Source organism: Scophthalmus maximus, chromosome 16 (genome assembly GCF_022379125.1).
Source record: "Scophthalmus maximus strain ysfricsl-2021 chromosome 16, ASM2237912v1, whole genome shotgun sequence".
NCBI lineage: Eukaryota > Metazoa > Chordata > Actinopteri > Pleuronectiformes > Scophthalmidae > Scophthalmus > Scophthalmus maximus.
Genome location: NC_061530.1, coordinates 14914036 through 14937978, shown reverse-complemented (window position 1 = coordinate 14937978; position 23943 = coordinate 14914036). Strand labels below are relative to the sequence as shown.

The 23943-nt window shown below is 44.6% G+C and overlaps 2 protein-coding genes across 7 annotated transcripts in view; both read left to right on the top strand.

Moving 5' to 3' along the window:
- The window catches only part of pald1a (phosphatase domain containing paladin 1a), a 43594-nt gene extending 29193 nt beyond the window's left edge, over positions 1–14401 (top strand). For all 4 annotated transcript variants that reach the window (XM_035612543.2, XM_035612545.2, XM_035612540.2 and 1 more), the window contains 2 exons: positions 5433–5588; positions 12653–14401. In XM_035612543.2, coding sequence (XP_035468436.2) covers positions 5433–5588; positions 12653–12802 — 306 coding nt within the window. In that variant the 3' untranslated portion in view covers positions 12803–14401. The remainder of the gene's footprint in view (positions 1–5432; positions 5589–12652) is intronic.
- A 4183-nt stretch (positions 14402–18584) lies between these two features.
- LOC118287784 (A disintegrin and metalloproteinase with thrombospondin motifs 14) overlaps positions 18585–23943 on the top strand; it is a 37012-nt gene continuing 31653 nt past the window's right edge. For 2 of the 3 annotated variants that reach the window (XM_035613345.2, XM_035613344.2), the window contains exons 1-2: positions 18585–19535; positions 19912–20318. In XM_035613345.2, coding sequence (XP_035469238.1) covers positions 19457–19535; positions 19912–20318 — 486 coding nt within the window. In that variant the 5' untranslated portion in view covers positions 18585–19456. The remainder of the gene's footprint in view (positions 19536–19911; positions 20319–23943) is intronic. The other variant, XM_035613346.2, reaches the window with a different exon arrangement.

The following is a 23943-nucleotide window of genomic DNA, read 5'->3' as shown; positions in this document are numbered from 1 at the left end:
TCATATAGGCCTACACAGTAAGAAAGAATGCACGGCACCTGAGGACACATTCATTCAGTCCGTGCGCAAGTTATCACTAATGAAAAAGGAGCAAGGTCGTTGGACAAAAAATATTCCCAGCCAGCCTTCTTTTCTAACATTGCAGAGGGAAATAACTCTCCTCCCGCTCTGAGTGAATATGATTGTATGATTTGAACATGGTAATTGTGGAGGCGAGCGTGGTTCTGGCAATCAGCTGTGGGAGAGCGGTGCGAGCCGGCTCAGCGGTAGCGCCGGTGGGCTTGATTGGTGAGTGAGCCAATCATGCTCTCGCCCTTTTAGCAGCTGGTCAGATGACAAACAGATGAGCACGGGAGCAGCAATATGTACAGATTGACTTTGGTTATGGGCACGGCAGCGCAGGGCATGGGATTTAAAGGACACTATTTTTGAGTTGTGTGCGTCAAAGTACAAAGTGCTCACACTGTGCTTTGTGCCGAGGGAGGTCACTGAGTTAACAACAGTATTATTAAAAAATAAAATAAAAAAAACTCCCGTCATGGGCCCCTGTAAGCCTCTGGGCCCCCGGTGCACGGCAACCGTTGATACTTACGCCATTGGTCCCGTGAACACTCCATCTCTCTTCCCCGCTCCATGTGCAAATATACATGTACAACGTTTCTGCTCACAAAGACCAAATCGTGTCGTCTTCAGACGGTCTGACTGCACAGATGAGTCTGTTGTCAATGTGTTTGTGTGAGAGATGGCGAGAGAGCGGAGCCAGGTGGGGGTGAGTGAATCAATGCACTGTGTGTGCAGCTCTCACTCATTTGAAAATGAATTTGGAATTTGTCAATCAGTGTAAATAAGTCAGTCTATGGGGAACATTGAGAAGAGTAAAAATACTTTTGACGGTCCTTTACTGTGGCCCAGGGCTTTCACACTAATAAAAGTGGAATGTGGTCTGATTGATCAGCTCTCTGATGAGTCCTCGGTGCATCTTGAATTCATTAATACCAGATCTGAAACGGGCCTTTGTTGCTTTTGTGTGCCCACTGGAATCATTTTAGGAGCATAGTGGCTGCTCTTCAGTGACTTAAAGTCAACTGGGTCAATCATAGTTGATGTCTAAGGGGAATAGTTTGACATTTTGGGAAATACACGTTCTGGCTTTCTTAGCAACAGTTAGGAGATGCACTCTCGCTGGAAGTAAGCTTGGCCTAGAACAAAGAAGAGGGACGCGGCTATTCTCAGGCTAACAACACCTCCGAGGCCAGCTCATTGCCACATTATATCTCATTTGTTTAATCTATACAGAAACCAAAGAGTAAAAAAATGTCAAGTTGTGGTTTTCCTCTTCCTCTTGTGAGGTCGCCAGACAACCAGTGCACTCAACAACCGCCCCGTAAAAAACGCAACTTGTTTTTTACACAACGCAACTCGTTGTTTTTTTTTTTATGGATGAACAAATGAGTTGTAAAATGTTTATTACTGCGCTTTAGAGGTGTGGGTAGGTGTTCTCGTTTAACTTTTGAACGCATCCAAGCTAGATGTTGTCCCACTGCTTTCAGTCTTTTAGCCTAGCTTCTCGTCTAACGTCTATTAGCAAGTGAATCTCCACAGATGTGAACTGGGCCAGCTGATATATGGCTGGTAGACATGACCAGACCAGTTAGCACGGCTGAAGAATGGAAATCTGATATTTAGACCTTTTTTTTTTAACCATTTTTATTTGTTTGTGTATTTTTTTGGTGTCCTCTGTGTGTAAACATCTATGGTATCTAAGGTCAAGTATTTAATGATGGGAATTCCTTTGTATGGTGGATTTAATGATATTGGCATTGGATGTGTACAATATAAACTTTGACCTCACAGGACACCAGTATCATTTTTCTAATCTGTACTGCTTCTATTGAGGGAAAATTGGTCAGGTTTTTCTAGTCCTGACAGCCACCATTCCCAAATTGTTTCAACAATGGTATGTGGTCTGTATTTGGCCAGCCTCCCATACAACTCAGGTTCATTATTACACCTCAGCAGCTGGCTGAGTAATGGCTTTAACCTTTTGATAGCGCACAAGGTCCGACCAATCACTTCCTTTGTATCTGAAAGGCCACGCAAGATAAGATGATTCTCTTTCTTCTACGTCACCGCCTCAGTAGAAAACTCTTTTTCATCAGCTTTAAAAATGTATGAAATTATTCTACCCGCAGAATAGAAAGTGCCCGAACCTTTGATTTTCAACTCAACCAAGCAAATAATGACTTTGTTTTAAGGTTCAAGACTTTCACTTTTGCTCAGTGGTGGATAAGATTATTAGCGCAGTACAGGGTTGTACATAAGAAGCATAAGAAAAATTTAATCCATGCAAATCCAGAGTTTTCAAGGCTGTCTCCTTTTACATGGAATGGAAGAAATTTACTCTGTTTCTACACCACATCTTCCCCCGACATTGTTTTCTGAAGGAATTTCTGAGAGTGCACGAGAGGCCGCTCAACCACACATATGGCTCAGTCGATGTAGACAGACCGAAGGCGACCACAGAAATAGGGTTCGGCAGATTGTAGAGGTGTGAATTATGTAATCATTGCAAACTGATCTGTGTGAGAGAGAAAGAGAGAGAGAGGGAAGGAGAGGGGGAGAGAGAGAGGGGGAGAGAGCTGCCAGGCTTTGGCACTGTGGATTTTCAGTCTACGAGATGAAATGCTGAAAGACCCCTGGGGGTGCAGGGTGCACAGGGAGATCGGGTTCACCAGCGTTTCCCTGCCCTTCCACTGTGGTCAATGTTATCTGAGAGAGATCATGAAAAGTCTGGTGTGTGTATGATTCCCTTCTTGCCCTGTGCCCTGGGAGAGTTGATGCACAACAGACAGCACATCCATTGTTTGCCTAGGTGTAGTTTCTCCTCTGCTCTGCTGCAGATGCTTGGAAAATTGGGATCCGACCACGGCTGTTTGGGAATGGACAGGAAACCCCACTTATTCCCCCCACTCTGTTGCGTCATTCAGCCCTGGAATGGTCGTAATATGCTGCTATGTGCACATTTCAAATTACCTTGAGTGCTAGACCACCTACTTTGCAAGTTTTCTTTTTTTTTTGTAGCAGTCTCTTGCCTTTAATCTACTTCCCCAATTTGCTGCAAACTGTGAGCAGATAACCTTTAAAGCTGCGTTAGCCTTTGAAACATAAAGACTACAATCAGTCAAATGCTCATGTCAAATTCGCTGTGAGAACGTCTCTGAATACCCACTGACAGTTCATTGTGCTATTCACTTTTTCTTAACCCCAATTGACATGTTATTCAATCCACGCTCAGCCACCCAGACGCACAGCTGGATGGCAGGCCTTGTCACTTGATGCCTGGAAGTGCTCAAGGCTCTCAGCAATAAGAAAAAAAAAGAAGAAGGGAAAAAAACTAGGGAAAATATCTTGACACCAGCTCGCCACATTGATGGAAGCCTGTCTGCATTTAAGTCCTTTTAAAATTCAGCGTAGTCCATTAAAAGTGCGACAAATTGCTTCAAACATTAAACACAGTCCATTAAAGTGCAAAGTACTGTTCAATTGAGCGCAGGTTGATGGTTCAGTGTTGACAGAGGGGCACAGTTCGTCAAATTATCCTGATTGTTGGAAGGAAGGAATGCAGGAAGGATGTCAGGAAGTTGAAGATCCAGTTGCAGGATGTCCAGCAACTTCCACTTCTCCACCATTTGTTGTGGTATAATTTCATCACATGCTCAAAATCATCGAAGATCTCCTGGCATACGTGTTCTTTTCTTCAAGGGTGTGTTAGAAAGATGCAAATTATGAAAATAATCAGATTTACACTCTCCCCCTCAAAACTGCTTGCACATCGGCCACACGCTGGGCCTCCTACCACCACGAGTAAATTGTCAACCAGTGGGAAACGGTGAATGGGTTTGTACGGCATATGAAAGGGGAAAAGAGATGAGATAATACAATAGGGGAGGTTGGTCTTCCTGTGGATTGCAATTTCTTTAATCCATATCACAAACAGCATGAAGTTGTCCAGACACAAGTACACGTGATCACCTGCTTTGTTGAGTTTCACTAGGAAATGGAAGGACTTTGAAGGCGGAGCTAGTGGGCCGTTGCGTTTACGGTTCTAGGGGATAGATGTGATCCGTGAACCGTTTTCATACATGAACTCTGGAAGATGTCTTGAAAATTGGGTCCGGCCAAACACAGTAGGAGGTTGTCCGAGTCAGACGCCTTCACAACAGCAGGAACGTTTCCGGAACGTTCCCTGGTGTCCGGGTAGAGCAGCAGGAGGCTGTGTTCTTGTTTTCAGTCATCAACACGCCCACTCGCTCGCTGTGAATCTTCTGTGTTCTCACGTGGGCCCACTTGGACATATTCTGGAAATTTTACTCGGGGGCTGAAAGGATTGGTTCCAGAAAATGTTTGGAGCAAAATTTGCGGACATTTTCTTTTTTTACATACTGCCCCCTCTGGATAAGTTCAGGAAAATGTCTTCAGTGCATGTCTGGAAGCAGCTATAGTGATGTGTGTTTTCAACAATGTTGCTGTTGAAGTTTTTATATCTTGAGTGCAATCCTTCATACCTTTTTAACACTAAAATTTAAAAACCACATAGGTTTGATCTACTAAAGTACTGTGGTTGTTGCTTTTCTTTCTTTAATATGTGTTTGAAGGAAGGACAGTGATTGCTGAGAGCCTCTTTTTGTGTTGGTGATTTGTTTTTGTGTGTTTTGTAATAGTCCGATTAATGAAACCTTTTGGCTCATGACTCCGTTAGTGGAGCCGATGTCCTTTGGGAGACTGAGATAAATAATGTTACGCCGGCGCTAAGCGTAAATAATTTCCATGCAGGCTGTGGGGTGGGAGAAGGGTATAGGAGAAGAACAGGGCAGGAATGAGGATGTTATATAAGCTGAAAACAACTTTGATCTTAGTGTTAACACATGTCCTGACCGCTGACTTTCACTGTGATTAATGATAACAAATAATAAAGAAAAGCTAAAGTGATTTATTGTGTTATAAAATATGACTTGGTTTGCATTATAATGAATGTTATTTTGTCATTTTGTAATTATGTTGTGGGGCCAGTTTGTACATTTGTTCATTAGACAAATCAACAACTGTCAGTGAAGTATGCTGGAGTGTTTGGAAGTGCACTTTTCAGGGGATTTATCTTTGGTTTAGACCCAGGAAACACACGTGTTATTTTTCTGTAAATTGCTGCACTTTCATTGGGGGGGAACAATTTCGACACGGTTCTTGCACTTTTTGTTCATGATGGTTTTCTTTAAAGCAAATGTTCCATTATGTCTGTTTGATGCAGATAGATATAGAGATGTTTTCAACTTCAATGTCAATAAAAACGTGCTCCTTTCAACAGCTGTGGGGAATACGTGTGCTGGGCCCTCTTCGTATACCAACAGAACTCTGTTTACCTGTTTTTTTCTCAGATCAAAAGTGGTAAAACTGAGAAAGCGTGTCAGCAGCTGCTGCTGAGGAGCCTGCAGTGCCTGGAGCGCTACATTTACCTCATCCTCTTCAACACTTACCTGCATCTGGAGAAGAAAGACTCCTGGCAGCGCTCCTTCACTCTCTGGATGGAACAGGTACAGCGTCTCTGCTCCACTCTTACGCTTTGTGCATTGAATCTATTCCTTACTGAACTTGACTGAATCTTCAATTAAACCATTCCATCAGTTGTAATTGTCAAGTTGATGCTGCTGATAATGAGTCTGTCCGTGAATTGCCTTCCGAAAAATATCTGAAAAGCCACAGCTGAGTCGTCTGCCTAATGGATGTGCACTGTGTTGAATTAGTCCGGCGTTGCGCTCAGGCAGAGTGAAAAGATCTGCTGGTGGCCTCCAAGACTACTCTGCACCTGCTGCTCTGTCAGGTGTAAGATTTGCTGGTTATCGCAGCGGGAACAAGTCTTTAGTCGCGCAATGCTTCGTATCAACAGCTCGGCGATGGAAAAAAGAAACCAGAGTTTTCATACTCGGTTTGGTCACATTATGAACCAGAGTTTTATTTGGACTCTCCTCCAGGAATTTACAAGCTGGTTCTGGTTCTATTGCGGCCTGGTTCGTTCACAGACTGAACTTCATGATGTCTCGGCTCTGTGTTTTTGTTGGTACGCTAATCGTTTGGCCACCTGTGCCCCTACAGTGAAGTGGAGAATTTATGTGCATTCCAAACAAATGAGTAGTCTGTAAGTGGTACCCAACACACACACACACACACGGCAATGAAAATGTACTGTATGTTGCAATATGTTTAACTCGCAGGGTGGTAAATAGTCAGTTTGGCAGGTTGACGAAACACATCTCGAGGAATTTTACATGTGATTACATACGGAGCATCTGCACCGTGTGGATTAATTTACATTTAAATACATTTGGTTTTGATTAAAAGGTGTTGGGTGTCTTGTTGTTTTACTAGATTTTTCACTGAGGCTCAACGCGGCTCTTGGATAAATGTTTCCTTCAGGCTGAGTAATGACATGTTTGTCTGTTGTAAGAAGTCAATGTCTAAAACATGATTAAAGCAAACAAACAAAGTTTTGATTTGGAGTTGAGCGCCAGATCGGTGCCATCTTCTATTCTTATTTGCGAGCAGATGGCGCAGAGAAGCCTGCATGGCTTATAGGCTGGAATGTTTGAAATTCACTGAATGAACATCTCTTGCTTCTTTGTCTTTTTTTTGCGGTGGAAAAAAAGCTCAAAGAAAGAAGAAAAAAAAAACACGTTGAATTCCAAAATAGTCTGGAACAATGGCTGTGAAAACAATTGTCACAGAAATATGCACGGGCGATCGGTGCATATTCTTCCTGTTATGAATAGCAAATATATGTGGTGCATCAGAGTGGCTCTAATGGCCCAGTTATGCCATGAGAAAATACCGGCGTGCACACGGAGGACGGGAACACTCTGCTTTGAAGCAGACAACAGACAACACCATAACATAATATCAAAATGTGGAATGTTATCACTTGGATGTTTCTGTATTTTATCATATAGATATCGCTTTTGTCTTTTGCCTTTTGTTTTCATCAGTGTGTTACTTCTCTAATCCAACTACACAATTCAGATTTTTACTCTACTACATTCAGATTAATGAAACTAAATCTTATACTAAAGATGAATGAATATATAATAAAGACATATATAGGTTTGGATTAGATAATACTTTACTCATAAATGAATACAAAACCTTTTTTTTTACTGTGGAATTACTACGTTTCCTTAAGTAAAAATGCACATTCCAACATTGCTAATTAATTCCAACCTTAAATTTTTTTTTAAACTTAATAGAACTTCATAAACTATTAACTATTTTTTCTCTCTTTTTTACATTAAAACACTGTATAAAGAATAGGACACACAACTTTTATGGAATATTCTGGAAGAAGTTTTGACTGTCGTTCGTGTTTGCTTAACACGTGGAAAACGTGGAGCAGCCTGATGTGACTCTTATAATGTAACAATAAAATTAGTGATGTGGTATTGGACATTTTACCGAATTAACTGCATTAACATTTACTGCATATACAGGGAAATAGAGAAATTGGAAACAAAGGTCATCTTTAATATGAGAGATATCTGTCGCCAGGAGGGAACCACGGCTCAGAGCTCCCGATTAACTATTTGAGCACGCTGCTTGAGGCAACTGCTAATTAGGCTGGTGACAGAGGTTTCAGCCTGGCCACATAACATGGACAATCACATTTTCATTATCAGCAACAGCGTGCGGTGCAGATGTGCTGGAAACTGGCTGGAGGTGCTCGGTCACTGCTGAAGAACGCATCAGAGTCACATTACTATCCTGTCTGACTGGACACCTGACTGGACACTGACAAAATGTCAGTGAAAGCGGGGAGATGAACTTGCAGCACTGACGTGATCAGCAATTTCTCACTTCATACATTTTTCATACATTTAACAGTGTGTGGCTCACAGTGAGACAATTGTGTGAGATGGCCGAGCTCCCTGGCTCGGAGTCAGACGCCAAAATCTTGTGATTACATAGCGCGACCATTAAGGGCAGACACATGCTGTGAATGCACACAGTGCGTATACTGTCAAAAATACTGTTGACAGCTTTGCACGACCAAAGTGCACTCTATTAAAATGTCAGCGTCATTTCCAGAAGCAGCAATGTGTTGTTTGTATTGCACAGAGGACACGGCGTCAACCTGCCACAGCCACGACACTGACTGACAGGTCATCTCTTGGAAGGACAGGAAATGCAGTGCAGCGTGACAACAGCACAGGCACAAAACTGTTGAGCCACAAACGTACTGTACTGCTGCACCCAACCAGTTCTGTGCTAAAGTGACAAAAAGATCAGAAGATAAAGTGAAAACAGACACTGCATAGATCCAAGAGTGCAGAAGCATGCCTTTAAAATAAATGTAGCCATTTCTCCCATGCAAACTGTCCCACTGTGGCTGCAGGAGGTAGAAATCGATTTGGATGCCAATCAGGCTCTGTGTGGTGAGACGGTTGCTGTGGAAATCAACAAGCCACTTTGATATTTTGATTAGCACGAGGTGTCATCCTGAACAGATCTTTTTTTTTTTGTGCCATGGGAGAAAAAGAGAGAGAACAGCAGAGATGCTGTGACAGATGTCACATCGCCATCAGCATTGCGCTGTGTTTACTGGCCCAGTTGCAGCGGAATATGGCAGCAGCCCAGCCAATCTGGCCCCCGACCGACCCGGAGGCACGATCATTAGCCTATCACCGGTGACCGCGGCACGATCGTTAATGACAAATTGCAACGCCAAAGGCAGCTGATCGAGGGTCACCGCCGTCGCTGGTCGGGCATCGGAAGCTGCGGTTACACAACCAGCCAGAAAATGAGCCGTATACAGTCTGCCCTGCGTCCTGCACCGACTGTGTGTATGCGTGTGTGTGCATGGACTTAATTCGATCCCCGCTGCAGCTGAGAGCGGGAGCTTGGTGTTCCCAGACCCGCAGGGCAGCAGCCAGTGTCAACTGATTGGGATCCTCTGATCTATTCATCGTCTTTGCCTCTGTTCAGTTGGATTGTTTGAACCCCAGAGGCACGTGTTTTCTGTTGCTTCGCTGCCGGATCAGAGACTCTAATCGCCGCGTAATGATGCAGCGGCGCAAAGCAATGTGTCTATTTCATTTAACACATATTTTCATTTGTGTTTTTCACGCAAACGTTGGCTATTGCCACATTGTGTGCGCGTTGCACAAATATTGTCCCCGGTGTCATTACGGCCATGTTGCCCCCTGGCCATGTTTTGAGATCAGAGCAGAAACATCAGAGGAGTTATTGGAATTGAAATCCGTGTTTGCTAATCCAAAACGTGGCCCTTCACACAATGGCAGGACTTGTGTACAGTGCATACCACAGATGCCTGCAGGAGAGGTACCCTATCAGTCACTCCAGCTGTTTTGATGTGTGGCACAGAGGCCTCCCTGTCCCCCTGCACCGGCCAACTATGTGCAGCCTTTGAGATAGCGGACTGTGGGAAGGACCCAGCGGCTCCTCGCCGCCCGGCCCCCTGCCACCGCTACAGCCAGCTAATGAGTTTTGCCATTTGTGATCTCTGTAATTCTGCATCCCTCACACAGCTCTGCTTACTGTCACCCAGAGAGCTTTTCACCACAAACCAACAACACAATGACCGTTTTTATTTTCAGTTCAAAGATTTGCCCTCAAAGACTCTTCTTTTTTCTTCTTTTTTTACGGTGTGCAGACGTAATTACTTTCTGATTAACTCTTACGTTGTTATTACAGCTACAGGAGCAGCCTGGGGTGCCATGACAACTTGCCATGATTGTGTTTTAAAGCATTTATACGCGTATGAAAGTGAGGCAAAACATGAATTACTAACTTTAACAACGGAAAAAGTCCAAAAATGGGGTCCGGACATTTTTTTGCAGTTTCTCGTTCACATGGGAAGAAAAATGTCCGGACTCTGAAAGCAGCTCAAGAAATACAGAAAATATTTTCTGTTTAAGTGTTTACTGACGTGTTAGCTAGTTGTTAGGGTATTAATTCTTTCAGGCATGTCCAGGTGCCAACAGTCAGAAAAAGAAGTGATGGAAAAATGTGTCAGTCCTGAGTAAACAGACCTAAAAAAAAAATGAATGAAAGAATGGTGGAAAGAAACTATGTTCGGGATGTACTGAATTAAGGAGAAGTGGATTTTGTTGCAGGAGTGATGCTCAAGCGTTTTGCCGTGTTCCTCGTCACCTACAAGATCCAATGCTCGGAAATCCTGGATGGATGACAGTGGATACACAAAAGAAAAGATTTTGGCGCAAGTCCACATTCATCCTCAGTCATGAGACGGGCCTACCGTGACACAACCTTTCACTCTTTCAGGTTCTCCCACGCCTATCCATACAGCTGCGCTGTGGAGTGGATGAGTCAGGTTAAGTTCCCTGGTTAACAGCACAAGTCCAGAGTTTCTCCACGGGAGGCCCGTCCACTGACTAACGGTTTCCGCTGCGCCCACTCGTTCGTTCCCACCAAAGAGCTCGCAGAGAGCCGTGGCGCTGGCAGCCGCCCATGACCGCATCAAACTCAAACGTGCATGTGCTCAAAGGTACATCAGTGCCATATTAAGACATGGCAATAGACGCTGCATGTTCATCGCAGCTCTGAGCAAAGATTGCTGAGTCTGAACCAGCGTTAACTCTGCTGCTTCTTTGGCGTTACATGATATCTATTGTAAGATATGTCTATAATCTAGACCACACTCTGTGGTGCCCTCTGTTTATTTCTGCACAAAGCTGGCCTGCTAAGCTATAATCACTCCAGTGAAAGGAGAATTTTGATACTATTATTTTTGCTCATTGTTCCAGCATGTCTTCCTCGATATTCAACCTGGTGTAGCATTTTTAAGAGGATCCCAAGCAGCACTTCATACAGGATTACCTCACAGCCTCCAGAGGACAACCACAGTCATACTCTTCATTCTTCTACAGTTTTAAAAAGTACGCCCCCACAAGTGACGCCCTTGTTCACCCCGGTGTTTAAACATTTGCAGACTCTTTGACTGCCCAAAGCAGAGAAGGAAAATGTTAAATTAAAGGGATTAAGGCAGCCCTACCTCAACTGAGTCATCCCCTGACATCTTCTAGGGTCAAACTTGTTAACGGCAGATAACTTTCCGGCAGCGAAGCACATCAATGGAAGTATAAAATACATTTGACAGACTCTGTTAACAGGATTTGACTTTCTTAGTTCCTCGTCTCTCCTTGGATCAAGTGCAGTGGCCAATCGTCGTGGTCCAGCACCGCGTCCTGCAGAGTAAACATCGCCAGCTGTGGCACCTTTTTTTTTCTTTTTTTTTTTAATTGTGGTATGCAATCTTTAAAGTTTTTGCGGGGTTTGCCCGTATTTGTCTGCGGTGTCTGGCTTTAGGGCCAGATGTTCCTGGTTGTCCTTGGTGCTTCCCACCAGTCCTGCGTTGTTGTTTGACTGACCATGAGTCAGCGTGACCTGGTGCTCGACCAGAGCACGGAGCCCTCTCCTGAGAGGAACCTCCACATGTTCCCCTACGTCCTCGTTCATGTAGGAATGACTCCGATGCAGAAACACTGACGAACATATACGGGGTTGTTTCAACGATGTGCCATGTCAGCGCTCAAGGAAAAAAGTGAGATAGTCGGTTTTAAGTTTTGTGTTAATTTGCACTTCTAGTCAGTTTTACCTAAAAATCCAAGGTTGATCCTCAAACACACAAAAAGACTCTCAGAAATAGCATTCAATGGTAAATTAACTGAATTATTTTGCACTTTCATCCAAGGACTTAAACGTTTCCTCTCAACCCCCACGCGCTCACAAACGAGTGATTTGCTCAAAGAAGCAATAATTATGCATAATGAGTCCAAAACGGGCTGAAAACAGTTGGTTGATGATTTGGAAAAACATTTAATAATTGCAAGATTATTTATATAATTCAAGTGTGGTTGTGGGACCTGTTTTCAATGGTCTGTGTGTGTGTTCTTTTTTTTGCTTTTGGTTAATTTCCTTTTCTAATTTTCAACTGTCAACTGTCACTGTTTTGGGGGGGGGGGGGAAATAAGTTGTATAAATTTCATTTGCACTGATGATATTCACACAGCTTAAGGAGGGTCTTTCCACGTTTGGGTCGTAGATGAGAAGAACAGTCAGAAATCAATGTAGCAAAGCCTGAATTTTCTTGACTTTGACTTATATTCTCAATTGCGGGTCAAACCCCCAAAACAGCTCATCCTACAATTCCCACAATGCAACTCAATAGCATTTTTTTTCTTAGTAATACTGTCTCCTAAATAGTACTCTACAACAAGTAAACAAAGCTTGACCTGTAAAAGCAGTGAGGGCCCTCTTTAAATAAAACTCAAAGGTTTTTCTGTTTTTTTTTTTTTGTTATGTAGTATTTTTACATTGTGGTGTAGGTATTTTTACTCAAGTGTAAGATGTGAATACTTCTTCCGCCACATCCTGTTGTGTCCAAACCCTCAGTCGATCCCTATTGTTCCAGTGTATCAGCTGCACGTGTGAGAAAACCATCAGATAACACGTTTCAACTCGAAAGTGGCAGTCAAAGCATTTGTGTGGTCACGATGGATGAATAAATAAAAAAAAATGCTTGGCCGGCTGTGTTGCCTTTTCATTAACATCTCGTGTATTTCCGTGTTAGGTGGCTGCCAGGGCCGGAGTTTATGACATCCTCAACCAGCTGGCCTTCTCCGAGTTCGAAAACCCGAGGGACACGCATCTGGCCCGGCTGCGCTGCCGCTGGCAACGGCAAAACATTCAGTCACTTCCTTTCCGAGGGGAGTTCATTTGAGAAGAGGATCACTGTGAACGCACCAAAACAGTACTGTGCTTTTCAGAATAAAAGTCATGGTTTTTATAGTTTCTATATTTACCCCTGTATTATGCATTTTTTTCTATCTTTTTCATTTTGTGGACGTTTTATTGTTAAGTCTTTGCAGACTGTTACTCCTATTCTCTAGGTTGATATTTGTGCCTTTGCTCCTTTTTTTTTTTTTAATTGTAGATCATAGAATTGACTAATATTTATGTTACTTATGTGTTCCTTTTTGAGTTCTCTCTTTTGAAGATGTGACAGCCTTTTGGACTTCTGTTACCAAGACAGAAGTCCAATGTAGTTTGGGAGGTTGAGGAGCGAATTCCATTTCTGTTGTCACCTCACAGTATGTCACAGCTGTTTGCTGTTGTGTGACCCCTTTTCAGCACAGCCGTCACCAGTGGATCACCAGTGTGCATTCGTCTGACTTGAGGTCTCCAATTTTTCAGAAGATGACCCCGTGTACACAGTTGCGTGTCCGTCTGCTCTTCCTTTTTATTTTATACGTGTCATCACGCAGGTACAGCATTTTAGTTCAGTTTGATTTCACTCTAAAGCTGTAAATGTATCTCTGTTTTTCGCTTCTGCAAACATTGGAGGGGTGTTGCTTGAACAGGAAAATGCCTTTTTCCTTTAAAGATACAATCTTCCAATTTTAAAATCTGGCGCGCATATTACCCACAATGCAAACCGACCGCCGACAGTACAGTACAGTACTGCTCCCCGAGACCTGTAAACACACTTTGATGTGTAAAATTGGCATTTGAGTTCCCCTTTAATCAGCGTCACGACTTCACGACGCCTGCCAGTAAAGGTTTTTTCAAATTCAGTGACATTACCAGTCATCAGGAATCAAAGTAAACGTCTGGCTGTAAAAAAGCCCGGCCTCGCAAACACCTGGGCTCAAGGAAACATTTGGTATCAATCGATGAATGGTAAACATACCCTTTAACAAAGGGTATATGAAGACAAAGCTGCCCGACTCACTGTCCAGGACGATAGATGATAATGTAATTGTATTGTCAGACACAGGGCAGCAGGTCTCTTCTATCCAACAAAAGCCAATTATTGTTTTAGCGCGTGTACATGTCCAGAATACAGTAAGTTTTACTGTACAGTGTTATTCTTCCCTTTTTTTAACGTCCTTTTTGTTTTGGTATTTTGTTATTCTTCAATCTGTTAACATGTAGCTTCAAGTGCGCTGTAAAATATGAATCCTGCCTTAAAACCAGAGATCCTTCCCCCTCGATGCCTTTCACTACGATCTGTTCTATTCTGTTAATGTGCCACATCATTTGCACTGTATATAACTGATCCAGACTAATTGAGCAAAAAAGATTGTGATGATTTTAAAATGAAATGGAAATGGAAACAGTTTTTTATGCTGTAGAGACTTGTGTGCAGGTCGTGATAACACCTTAATGTCTTAGCTATGCTCTTAATTTAATTTAGTTGTTGTTTTGGGGGGGTTTTTTGGTTTTTACTTCATAGAAGCAATGCCTAATCATTTTTTGACTTTATGTGTCATTTATTTTCTTTTTGAGGGGTTAAAATAAATAATTCAAATAGTTTTAACATCCTGAGTCTGCTTTTGGTATCATTTCACTGCCGGTTTTCTACGGAGAAAAATAAAACTGATCCATCTGTGACAAGGATTTGGATTTTCTTTAAGTGAGGGAGGACTTTTTGACTACGGATATTTTGCACACAAGCCTCCCCTGTGCACTGTTTCATTGAAGTTTTTCCGATTCAGCGACGGAGCCAAATAATTGTCTCTTCCATTCTCTGCTTCCTCTCTCTTGCCTCCTTATCTCAGCATTATCTTCCGCTCTTGATGTGCACCGCTAAGGACCGCTCGTCTCCGTGTCTCGCGTCAGCGCCAGCCTCGGGGAACATTGAGCATACATTTACAGAAAACAGATAATTCATTGTTGCGCTGAAAATCTTAACATATTCCATATTCACTAATAAAGAGCTTAGGCGGATCAAAAGACTAATCTGAGTTGCCTTTTGATGTGGACAGGTAAAGTCTTAATTAAAAAGAGAAAGAGAGGTCCCTGTCAAGAATGGAGGGCTGTGTGGGGATTAGAACCCACTGGCTGGGACATCAGTGAAGCTCACTTAGCTTCTCTGGGCCGCTTTGAAAGGCTGATATCCCAGATCACTTCCCGTCTTGTAAGTGCATAGCGAGCTTATCTGTGGGAGTACGGAAGTTGTTAGGATTTTTATCACACCACAGCCTATCCTGGATTATTGTAAATGGAAACCAAGTGGTCCAGATTGAAGCAGCCCTTTTACAAGTTTGTTACACTTGTTTCCTTCCTACATCATCTCAGTTTATGAGCTTCTTTATTCTGCTTTTACGGGGCTGGCCGCGTCGGGCAGATATATGGGATGAATTCACAGAAACGCGCACTTTTACGGAGCCGTGTCTGTTTGTGAATTTCTCCTGACTCGACCAACGGAGACAGATTGTTTAAAAACAACATGCGGATATGGAGAGGGGCTATTCAGTTGCAGCATGTGGCCAACTTGACTCCGGGTCAAGATAAGCCCAGGACATGGGGACCATGCTTGGATGATATAGCGGCCCCTCGCCTTTGAAATCCTTTCCAAGCTCGCCGAGATACTCCCCAATGTGAAACTCAAGCTAGCGGTTCTGAAGGATCCCCAGATTACGGCAGACAAAGAGCGGCATTGAGAGGTGAGCGGCGAGATGGGGATGTAATGAACTTCATGTGAAAAGCTCCTCTCTGCAGATGAGAGGGCTGCGCGGGAGGGAAGGCATGGTGCCGGTGCGAGGGGGGGGCATCGGTGCACCACCGTCCCCTTTGATTGTCCTTGTGTGGATGAAGGCAGCGCTGCAGACACCTCCGAAACTCAAGTGTGCTATCAGCCCTCATGGGGATTTGATTAATAACAAGATGCTGAAAGGGATGTTGTTCAATCTGTGTTTGAAGGCCCTTCCTTTACCAAGGGAAATAATGCACAACCAGGTTTTAATACACCCGACTGAGCAAGATAATGAAGAGTCTCTCCTACTGATTGGATCGATGGAGAGCTTCTTAACTGTGCCATCAATGAAGGTGATATTATTTAGAGGCCTTGGTTCCAAGAGTAAGTGGTTCGTTCATTTAATTACTGAACCTAAACTCAGGGGCAGTAGCCTGCACACATTTTGGAGAATGAACATCTTTGCTTTCTTGAGTACTAGTAGTACAAGTGCTTTGAGCAAGAAGTATTTACTGCTGGCAGGCAAAACAGGGTCAGGAGACAACCAACAGCTCCTCTATCTTATTCTGTACTTCTGGGTCGCGCACATTTTGGTAAAAATACACATCTTTTCTTTCTTGCTGAGAGTTTGATGAGGTCTTAGCTTAGCTTAGCATAAAGGCCGGAAGCAGGTGGGGGAAGTGGTGTAAAGAGTAAGTAGGCTATAACAATTTGTGGCTTAAAGGGCAATTGCGTGCACAGATTTTGAATTTACGATAAGATGCCCGACACAATTAGACTTATCTGCCTCTCAGCAAGAATGCCAAAAAAAACCCAACTAGTTCTTTGTCTTGTGACAAACTAATCAGAAATTGAATGGGGGAAGCAAGTCCTTTGGCACAAACACATAGAGACGCATACTATGTTGCAGCTGCACATACAGAAAGACTTACACGCTCATTTCTCCCCGCACACACATTTTCTCAAGGAGGGTGAAGTGAAACGCATCGATGTCTGACCAGGGTCCTAACTCCGGGCCCATTCTGGGCCTTTCTGTCCCGAAAAAATCCCTCCGTTCACACAGCGCAGAGGACCATAATAACATCTCCTTCGAGAGACGCTGGTTTGTAACTTGGCAGACGCCGAGCCTCCTCTCCCCTCAGGCTGCCGGGCAGACCAGCAGCTGCTTTGCATCTCGCTGCATCTTGGAGATGAAAAGTCACATATTTTCCCGGCACGCTGGCAAGGCTCGACCACATTACAGCACACGCCGAAGCATCCGCAGCCCTGCGCGCTGTACTGTGATGTCTCCCCACTGCTGGGAACGCACTGGGAAGACGCCGTCCTCCTCGCAGCGTCGCCCTCGCAGAGCAGACTCACTACTGTGCCACAGATTACGATGTCTGCGCGATTCAAAATGCTGCGTTGAAGTCTGAGTCTGAAACCTGACCTCTGTGAAGCAGGGGAGTGGGAAAGAACAAAGCGTTTAATATTTTTCAAGCATTTACTAGGCAGTCAATCCCATTTTTGTGACTTTCTCACACGAACATCGGTGGCCTATTGTTGGAATACTGGGGAGTCGAGTTCGATTTGAAGCAAGCGTGTCTTAAAGTGTTGCTCTTCCACTCGTGTCGTGAGGCACAGAGTGTTCTAATGCGAGCACTGTAGTAGAAAATTGTTCTGGTGTGTGGACTTAACCACAGGCTGTGAGTGGAGCCATTCATTTCAGAAGGGGAAAAAAACAAGGCTTCTAATTGAATACTATGCTATATTGTGGAATTTCATCCTGGCCTTTGGACACACACGCAAAAAAACAAAAAAAACAACCTCCAAACAGTATGGATGGAAAAAGAGCATAAAACTTCTTACAAGGCAGTTAATGGGTTCCATCTCTTAATGCCGTGGTTAGTTTCCATCGCTTATTAATGCACAACTCTGGATCGCCATCCAGTCCTCTCATGGCCGCCCCTGGGGGGATGAATGTGTAAAAACCCACACCTGCTCCACATTGACCGTCCTGGGAGCGTGGAGGTAATTAAACACAGAGTGAGAGTATATAAAAGAAAGGGGAGGAGGGTGTGGGGGTCGTCCAGACACAGTCAAGGAACTGTGGCAGGAAAAGAATGTCCAGTCTAGACACCTTTTTTCTCCCAAAAAGTACCTGAAAGTCAAAAACTCATTTCAACCCAACCCCCTTCTCTTCCTCCGAGGAAGGATTCCAGAGTTGTTGGTTCAGTTGCTGCGTGGTCATGTCTGACTAAGTCTGGACTCCAGCGTGGAGAAGAAGAAAAAGAAGAAGAAAAAAAACCCCCACTTTCTCTTGAGCAGTCGTCCAAAGTTCTAACAGGCTGTCATTCCACTGATGAAATCCACTGTACGGTTTTCACACTTTCTGAGTCTTAAACGATGCCGCTGGACTCGCTCCCTTTCTCTAAATAGACCATATGCTCACAGTGACATCTGCAGGATTAGCCCAGATTATGATAACGTGAGACACAAACTGTATGAGGTCATTCAATCGGACAGTGCCAGGAGTGTATTGCACCTAATCTGAGTTCATCCCTGATTCCATCCCTTAAAGACACTCTCTTTAAACTGACTTGAATTGGCTCTGTGTATAAAGGATAGACTCACATGGTTGTTTTTTCCAAGTAGGCCTAAGCCTTGAAAACGAAAACACTTTTTTTTATTATATACACTGACACACCTTCACCCTAAAAAAGACCACAACACATTTTTAGTGAAATAGTTTTTAATCCCAATGCAGGTACAACTAACGATTGGTAGAAGTTTCTCTGCCTCTGCCTAGGCTGTGTGTCCTCAGATACTCTATATCTAAATGAATTATCTTGACATAATACTTTAAAATGTTCTCTCTGTTTTGCCCTGTGCCTGGGCGCAAACCGAAATTCAAAAAGTGCCACTTTCCTTTACGCACGTCGACCGGACACTTCACTTCTGCCTCCTCTGATTTATTGTCGCGTTATCATCACTGACATGTTTGTGAACATAAACATATGTGGGGGTTGCATCTGGCAGTTTGATTTAATACTCTTTAAGAAAGGGGGGGAAAGAGATTTTAAGACTTTTTGTTGTTGTTGTTGCAGGATATGGAAATACAACGATTCCCGTTTCTGTTTGGAGTTGGACGAAAACAAACGACCTCGCTTGGCTCCATGTGAGGTCGCCTCGCAGGGAGCAGGCGCCCCCACTGTGGGCTGCTCGTGGCTCCCAGTCGAGCAGTGGTGAGTCCGCGCGGACGAGCCGCTGGTGCGTAATGGCGCACGACTGGACGGCAGATGTTTCGCCACCGGGACACTCTGTCTTTTGTCTCTGTGTCTGAGCCCCTCCGACTGTTCCCCTCCGCGTAGGCGTGCTCTTCTGGCTGCTTTTTTTTTTTTTGGGACAGAAGAGAAAGAAAAGTAAAAAAGTCATTGGAGGGAGGGAACAGAAGAAGAAGAAGAAGAAGAAGGCGAAGAAATTTGGCCAAACTCTCCAAACCGTCCCGGGTTTTCTTTTTGGTGTTTTTTTTCTTCTTCTTTTTTTTTTTACCGGGGAGTTGTCGTCATCAGCACCCCAGATCCCCCCCCTCCCCTCTCGACTCCCTAAATGGACAGGGCAGTCTTGGTCCATGTAGTTCAGCACAGGCCAAAAGATTGGAAACAACTTGTGAATATCCGCCAGTTCGGCGTCTAGAGGGAAACGCTCAGCAATGCGCGGCTGCTTCGCTGGAGCTCAGCTCTGAGGACCTCTCTCCGGCATTTGAGCTGTTTTATTTTGTGTGTGTGAGTGTGTGTTGGTGTGTGTGTGTGTGTGTGTGAGAGAGTGTGTGTGTCAGGAGGAAGGACTCTGCTCAAAGTTTGCAACAGACAGGAAAGTCAGCGCCGGAGTGGCAGCTCTCGCCCTGCAGCCCTCGCTATGGATTGTATGTATTTATTGATGTGCTTCTCACTCTGTCACGGTATTGTGGAACATATTCTCGCTGCAGAAACACACGGTAAGTCATCTATCTATTCATTTCTTTACTTTGATATATGCTTCTCGTGTAGTGATACGCTCAGAAGTCGAACAGTGATTTTGTTTGAATGATGATGGCCTGTGTCTTCATTGATTGGTCAACATACAAAGGTTTGAACAAAATCAATGCAAAGTGTTGAGCTAGTGGAGGTCCACTGTGTTACATTTCAACTTTCATAGAGAGACCAGTCCTTCCGAGCCATTTCAATATTTGTGTGCCTCATCATTTCCCAAATAAAGGTTTCTTCTGTTCTGTATGTGGTTTTTTTTTTTTTAAATTGTTCAGCTGACTTTGCTTCATAGTCTTCCTTCCAGAGGAACTTGTGATTCTCACTTGACACTGTCTGTCCCATCAGAAAAACTCTCTGGAAAGTTAAGTGAATATGGTCTTATCGTGCCATTCAGCACAGACTCCTACGGCCGGTACATTTCCCACGTGGTCTCGGCTGGGAGTGGAAGTAAAGACGGTGCTGGCGGTGCCCCCTCGGACAGCAAGAGAAGGGTGGCCCGCGGTGCCCCCGAGATGCCCTCGGTCACCTCCTCCCGGACTCAGCACTTGTTTTTCAACGTTACTGTGTTTGGGAAGGAGCTGCACCTCCGCCTGAGGGCCAACAGGAGGCTGGTGGCCCTGGGGGCTTCTGTGGAATGGCAGGAGGACTTCGAGGAAAAGGCCAAGGAACGTATCCACAGGAACTGTGTTTTCACCGGGGATGTGAGTGACATGCCGGAGGCTTCGGTGGCGATCAGCAACTGTGACGGACTGGTAAGTTATCGATGGCCTCTTGGCACATAGATCCGAAGGAAAGAGATGTGGGCGGAAAGGAGGAAAGATGCTTTTCCATCTTCGGCGAAGCAGTCAGACAGAATGTGGGGTGTTATGGGTTGGCATGCATTTCCTCATATTCATTTGCATGTATTCCTCTGTATTACATCCAAAGACACACATGGAACCAATTCTCCATTTCAATTCTCCACTGACACAGGAGAGTTGGCCAGTTGAAAACAAATCTATTGTCGAATTTGGCACCCGAATCCTCTCATACTTCTTCCGGTAACAATCGATCGTTGGCTGAGGACAGACATCGAAAAGTGTCGCACTAAGCAAGACAAAAGTGTCATTTTGTTACTAGCTATAGACACAATGCTGATATCAGTCTATATCACGATCATGTGAATTGGAGTTAATGTAGGTCATATTCATTATATATGTATCTGGTGTTGTTTTGTTGTCCTTACGTACCCCCCTGTTAGCTAGCCTCTAACATTCGCTCCCATGAGTGCATCTTTCCGTCACGGGCCGGGCAGCTAGTTTGTGTATCAGAACTTTTTTGCCCCGAAAAACAGCTGCAGCATCTGAAAACAACATTGACGAGAGAAGGGAGAGAAGAGAAAAAAAACCAAATCAATGAGCTGAAGGGTGCTAAAATGCTCTGTGGAGCTGAGGAGAGCTGCAGAGTTGGGTGGAGAATTTTCTATTGATTCATCAGTGTCCATTAATAAATATTGGTTAGAGCAGCTTTAAAGAAGCGACATTAGCTACAACTGACAAACCGGTGATGTTGTCATTTCAGCTGGTGAAAGGTAAAAACCAGCCAAAGTCAGGAACCTGCTACAAGAATGTTTGGCACATTCCTCTTCGAGAGGGTAAACATTTGACAACAGACTGGTATTTTCCTGGAGCTCAGCAAAGTCTCGGATCTCACCAACCTTGAATCTGAAATTGAATCAGCTCATGTGCTCCTATTGTACAAGTGCACGAATGCACAATGGATTGTTTGAGTGGCCTGAGAAGTTTTTTTTTTTTACTAACATTTTGAATCTCTCTTTGAATCCATTAAAAAGCGAGCTTCCTCTGTAAGATAATGTCCGAGTCAATGGCCGCCCTCCGGCCGAGCCGTCCAGAGCGTGTGCATCCTCCTCCACTAGTCCACCTATCTAGTCATCATGCTGGGTGGGGGGGGGGGGGGGGGGGGGGGGCTGAGCCACCGATAGATTTTTGCAGCGGGGCGAACCGGAGTGACGCTCGACTTGGCAGGTTGACGGGGGAAGAGGGAGGCTGCTCCGTAAGTGTCTCTGACAGAAATAACGTGTGCAAAGAGGAGTTGTGGGGACACACCTCTCAGAGCCAGCAGCTTCTGAAACCCTCCAGTTGACACAGGAGCACACGTTCAGTTATGAATCCTTGACATACTTTCAAAAGAATGTTTACAAGCCCGTGATTCTTTTTCTTCTCTCTGCTTCTCGGTTTTTCGTCAGGACAATGGAGCTTTTGTTTTTGCTTTGCGTCCGCAAATATATATCTGTAAACAAAAGCGACACTGTCGCCGTAACACGGTACACCCGAGCGGACCGGTGAGGGCCGGTGTCACGGATTTCATGCTTCTCACAAAGCCGCCTCCTGAAGGGCGACTGGAGACGACAGGGGTCCGTCGCTCGCGTGAAGCTTGGCCGTTCCATCCCCCGGCCGCCCCCCCGTGTGCACGTTGAAGTGTCCTTGTTGGAGACTCCGAACTCTCCCAACTTGCCCCGATTGTCTTGTGTCATCAGCACGCGCTGATGTCGTGAGAAGGGGCTTGAATGGTCGCTGGAGCTCGGGACCATAACGGTGCTTTTAAACGTGTTTTTCGTCCCCCGTTTTCTTCTGTGACTCGAGGCCAAAAATGACGGCTAGGCCTTGTGCAGCACAAAGCTGTATTCACCGGGCTTTTGTTGGTGACGAACCCAAGTGCACAAAAGATTTCGGTCTTCATCCCAATGCCGGTCAAACGTGGCCTGATACGAACAGGGAATTGTGACCTTAGAGCAAACTTTTGTGTTGTTTTTTTTTTTTTTCTGTCTTCTCTAAGTTCAGATATATTTAACGACGCCCTTAATAGAGATAATAATAGAGTTAAAGTGCCTGAAAATAAAATAAATTCATTCACAAGAGCGCCACTTTGTAAATGCACAGTATTTCAACCCTTTCAACTGACTTGTTGCCATCATACAATCGTCCCGGGGTTGTTCATCGTGAATGACAGACTGAAGTGTGACTTGGCGCTTCGTGTTTTGTCTTGATTGTTGGCAATTGCGTGTTATTCAGGAGAGCAGTCGGACATTCAAGTTTTTCATAAAAATCCGTCTTTCTTGGTCATAATCTTGACTTGGCTGCTGAAGCAACCGACCTGCACAAGATGACAATTCGAAATGACGTGAAACGTGCGTTTGTCGACGTATTCTGGGCCAAATGACATAGTAGTCTCAGAAACGAAGCTGGAATATGTAAGTTAAAGTACCTCTAATAATTCCAGCCAATCCTGTGTTCTTTTTAAAAAAAAAAAAAAATAGAAAGAAGCAAAATCATTGTTCGGGGGTCAAACATTCTTTTGCGACCTACAGCCCAGCTCTCTTCACCACCATATGAATAACTGGCTTGGGATAAAATCTGTGAGTATAAGGCTGCAAACGTTTCCCTCCACACTGTGAGTTGCTGAAAACAACCAGTCACGTTGGGTTTGCCCAACGCTCCAATTTGCAGTGAAACAAGGGCAGCCGATGCAATATTGATGGAACGGGACGACGGATCGATGGCTCGTCACACCAGCAGAACGCAGGCCCACCGACTGATTGTGTCACAGCCTGGCCCTCCACTGTTGACTTGGCATGTTGGAAGTCGAGTGGTCCCAGATCTCCTTGCGTCTGTGGACGTTCTTCTCTCCGCGACGTCTGACATTTCTGGGGGATTTGCTCCTCCGTGCGGCGTGTTGCCTCATTTAGATACTTCGAGATTCATAGAATGGTGGGATTTTCTTTCAGTTTTTTTGTTTTTTTTTGACAAATCACAAATTTATTATCGTTTGCCAGGAAGAAAACGGCCCCGACGTTGAGCCTCGACCTGGGGGACCCTAACCCAATGCGGGGTCCGTGGGACATTGTGCGGTGGACCTTCACGAATGTCAACTGTCGAAGCCTTGCGTATCAAACACAACACTCGTACCAAACCCTCTGTTGCACCGCGGCGGAGTCCTAAGTCTCAAATTAGGCAATTAGGCTGTGAGGGTAGATCCCATTCACCGAGAGAAAGATGTTTTCCTTTTTTATCTCCGGCTGTTTACGATCCGGGCGAACTCATTCCTTAAAGGGCCAGCGTCAGACTCTTGGAACATATCAGCCATGCATTTCCTTGCATCAAAGCCAACCGTACACAAAAAGGCCTGTCTGCGCCTGCAGGCGTGTTTTCGGGAGCGCGTTAAGGTGTGCAGACGGCTCGCAGGCAAATTATTTAGTCTGAAGTGTCTGTTTGATGTGGAAGAACGCGGAGGAGATAATGTCTGGTGAAGGGAAAGAAGACAGTGAGTCATTGGCCCGAGATCGCCGCATGCGGGCGACGTCTCTGTCGTGCACTGTGC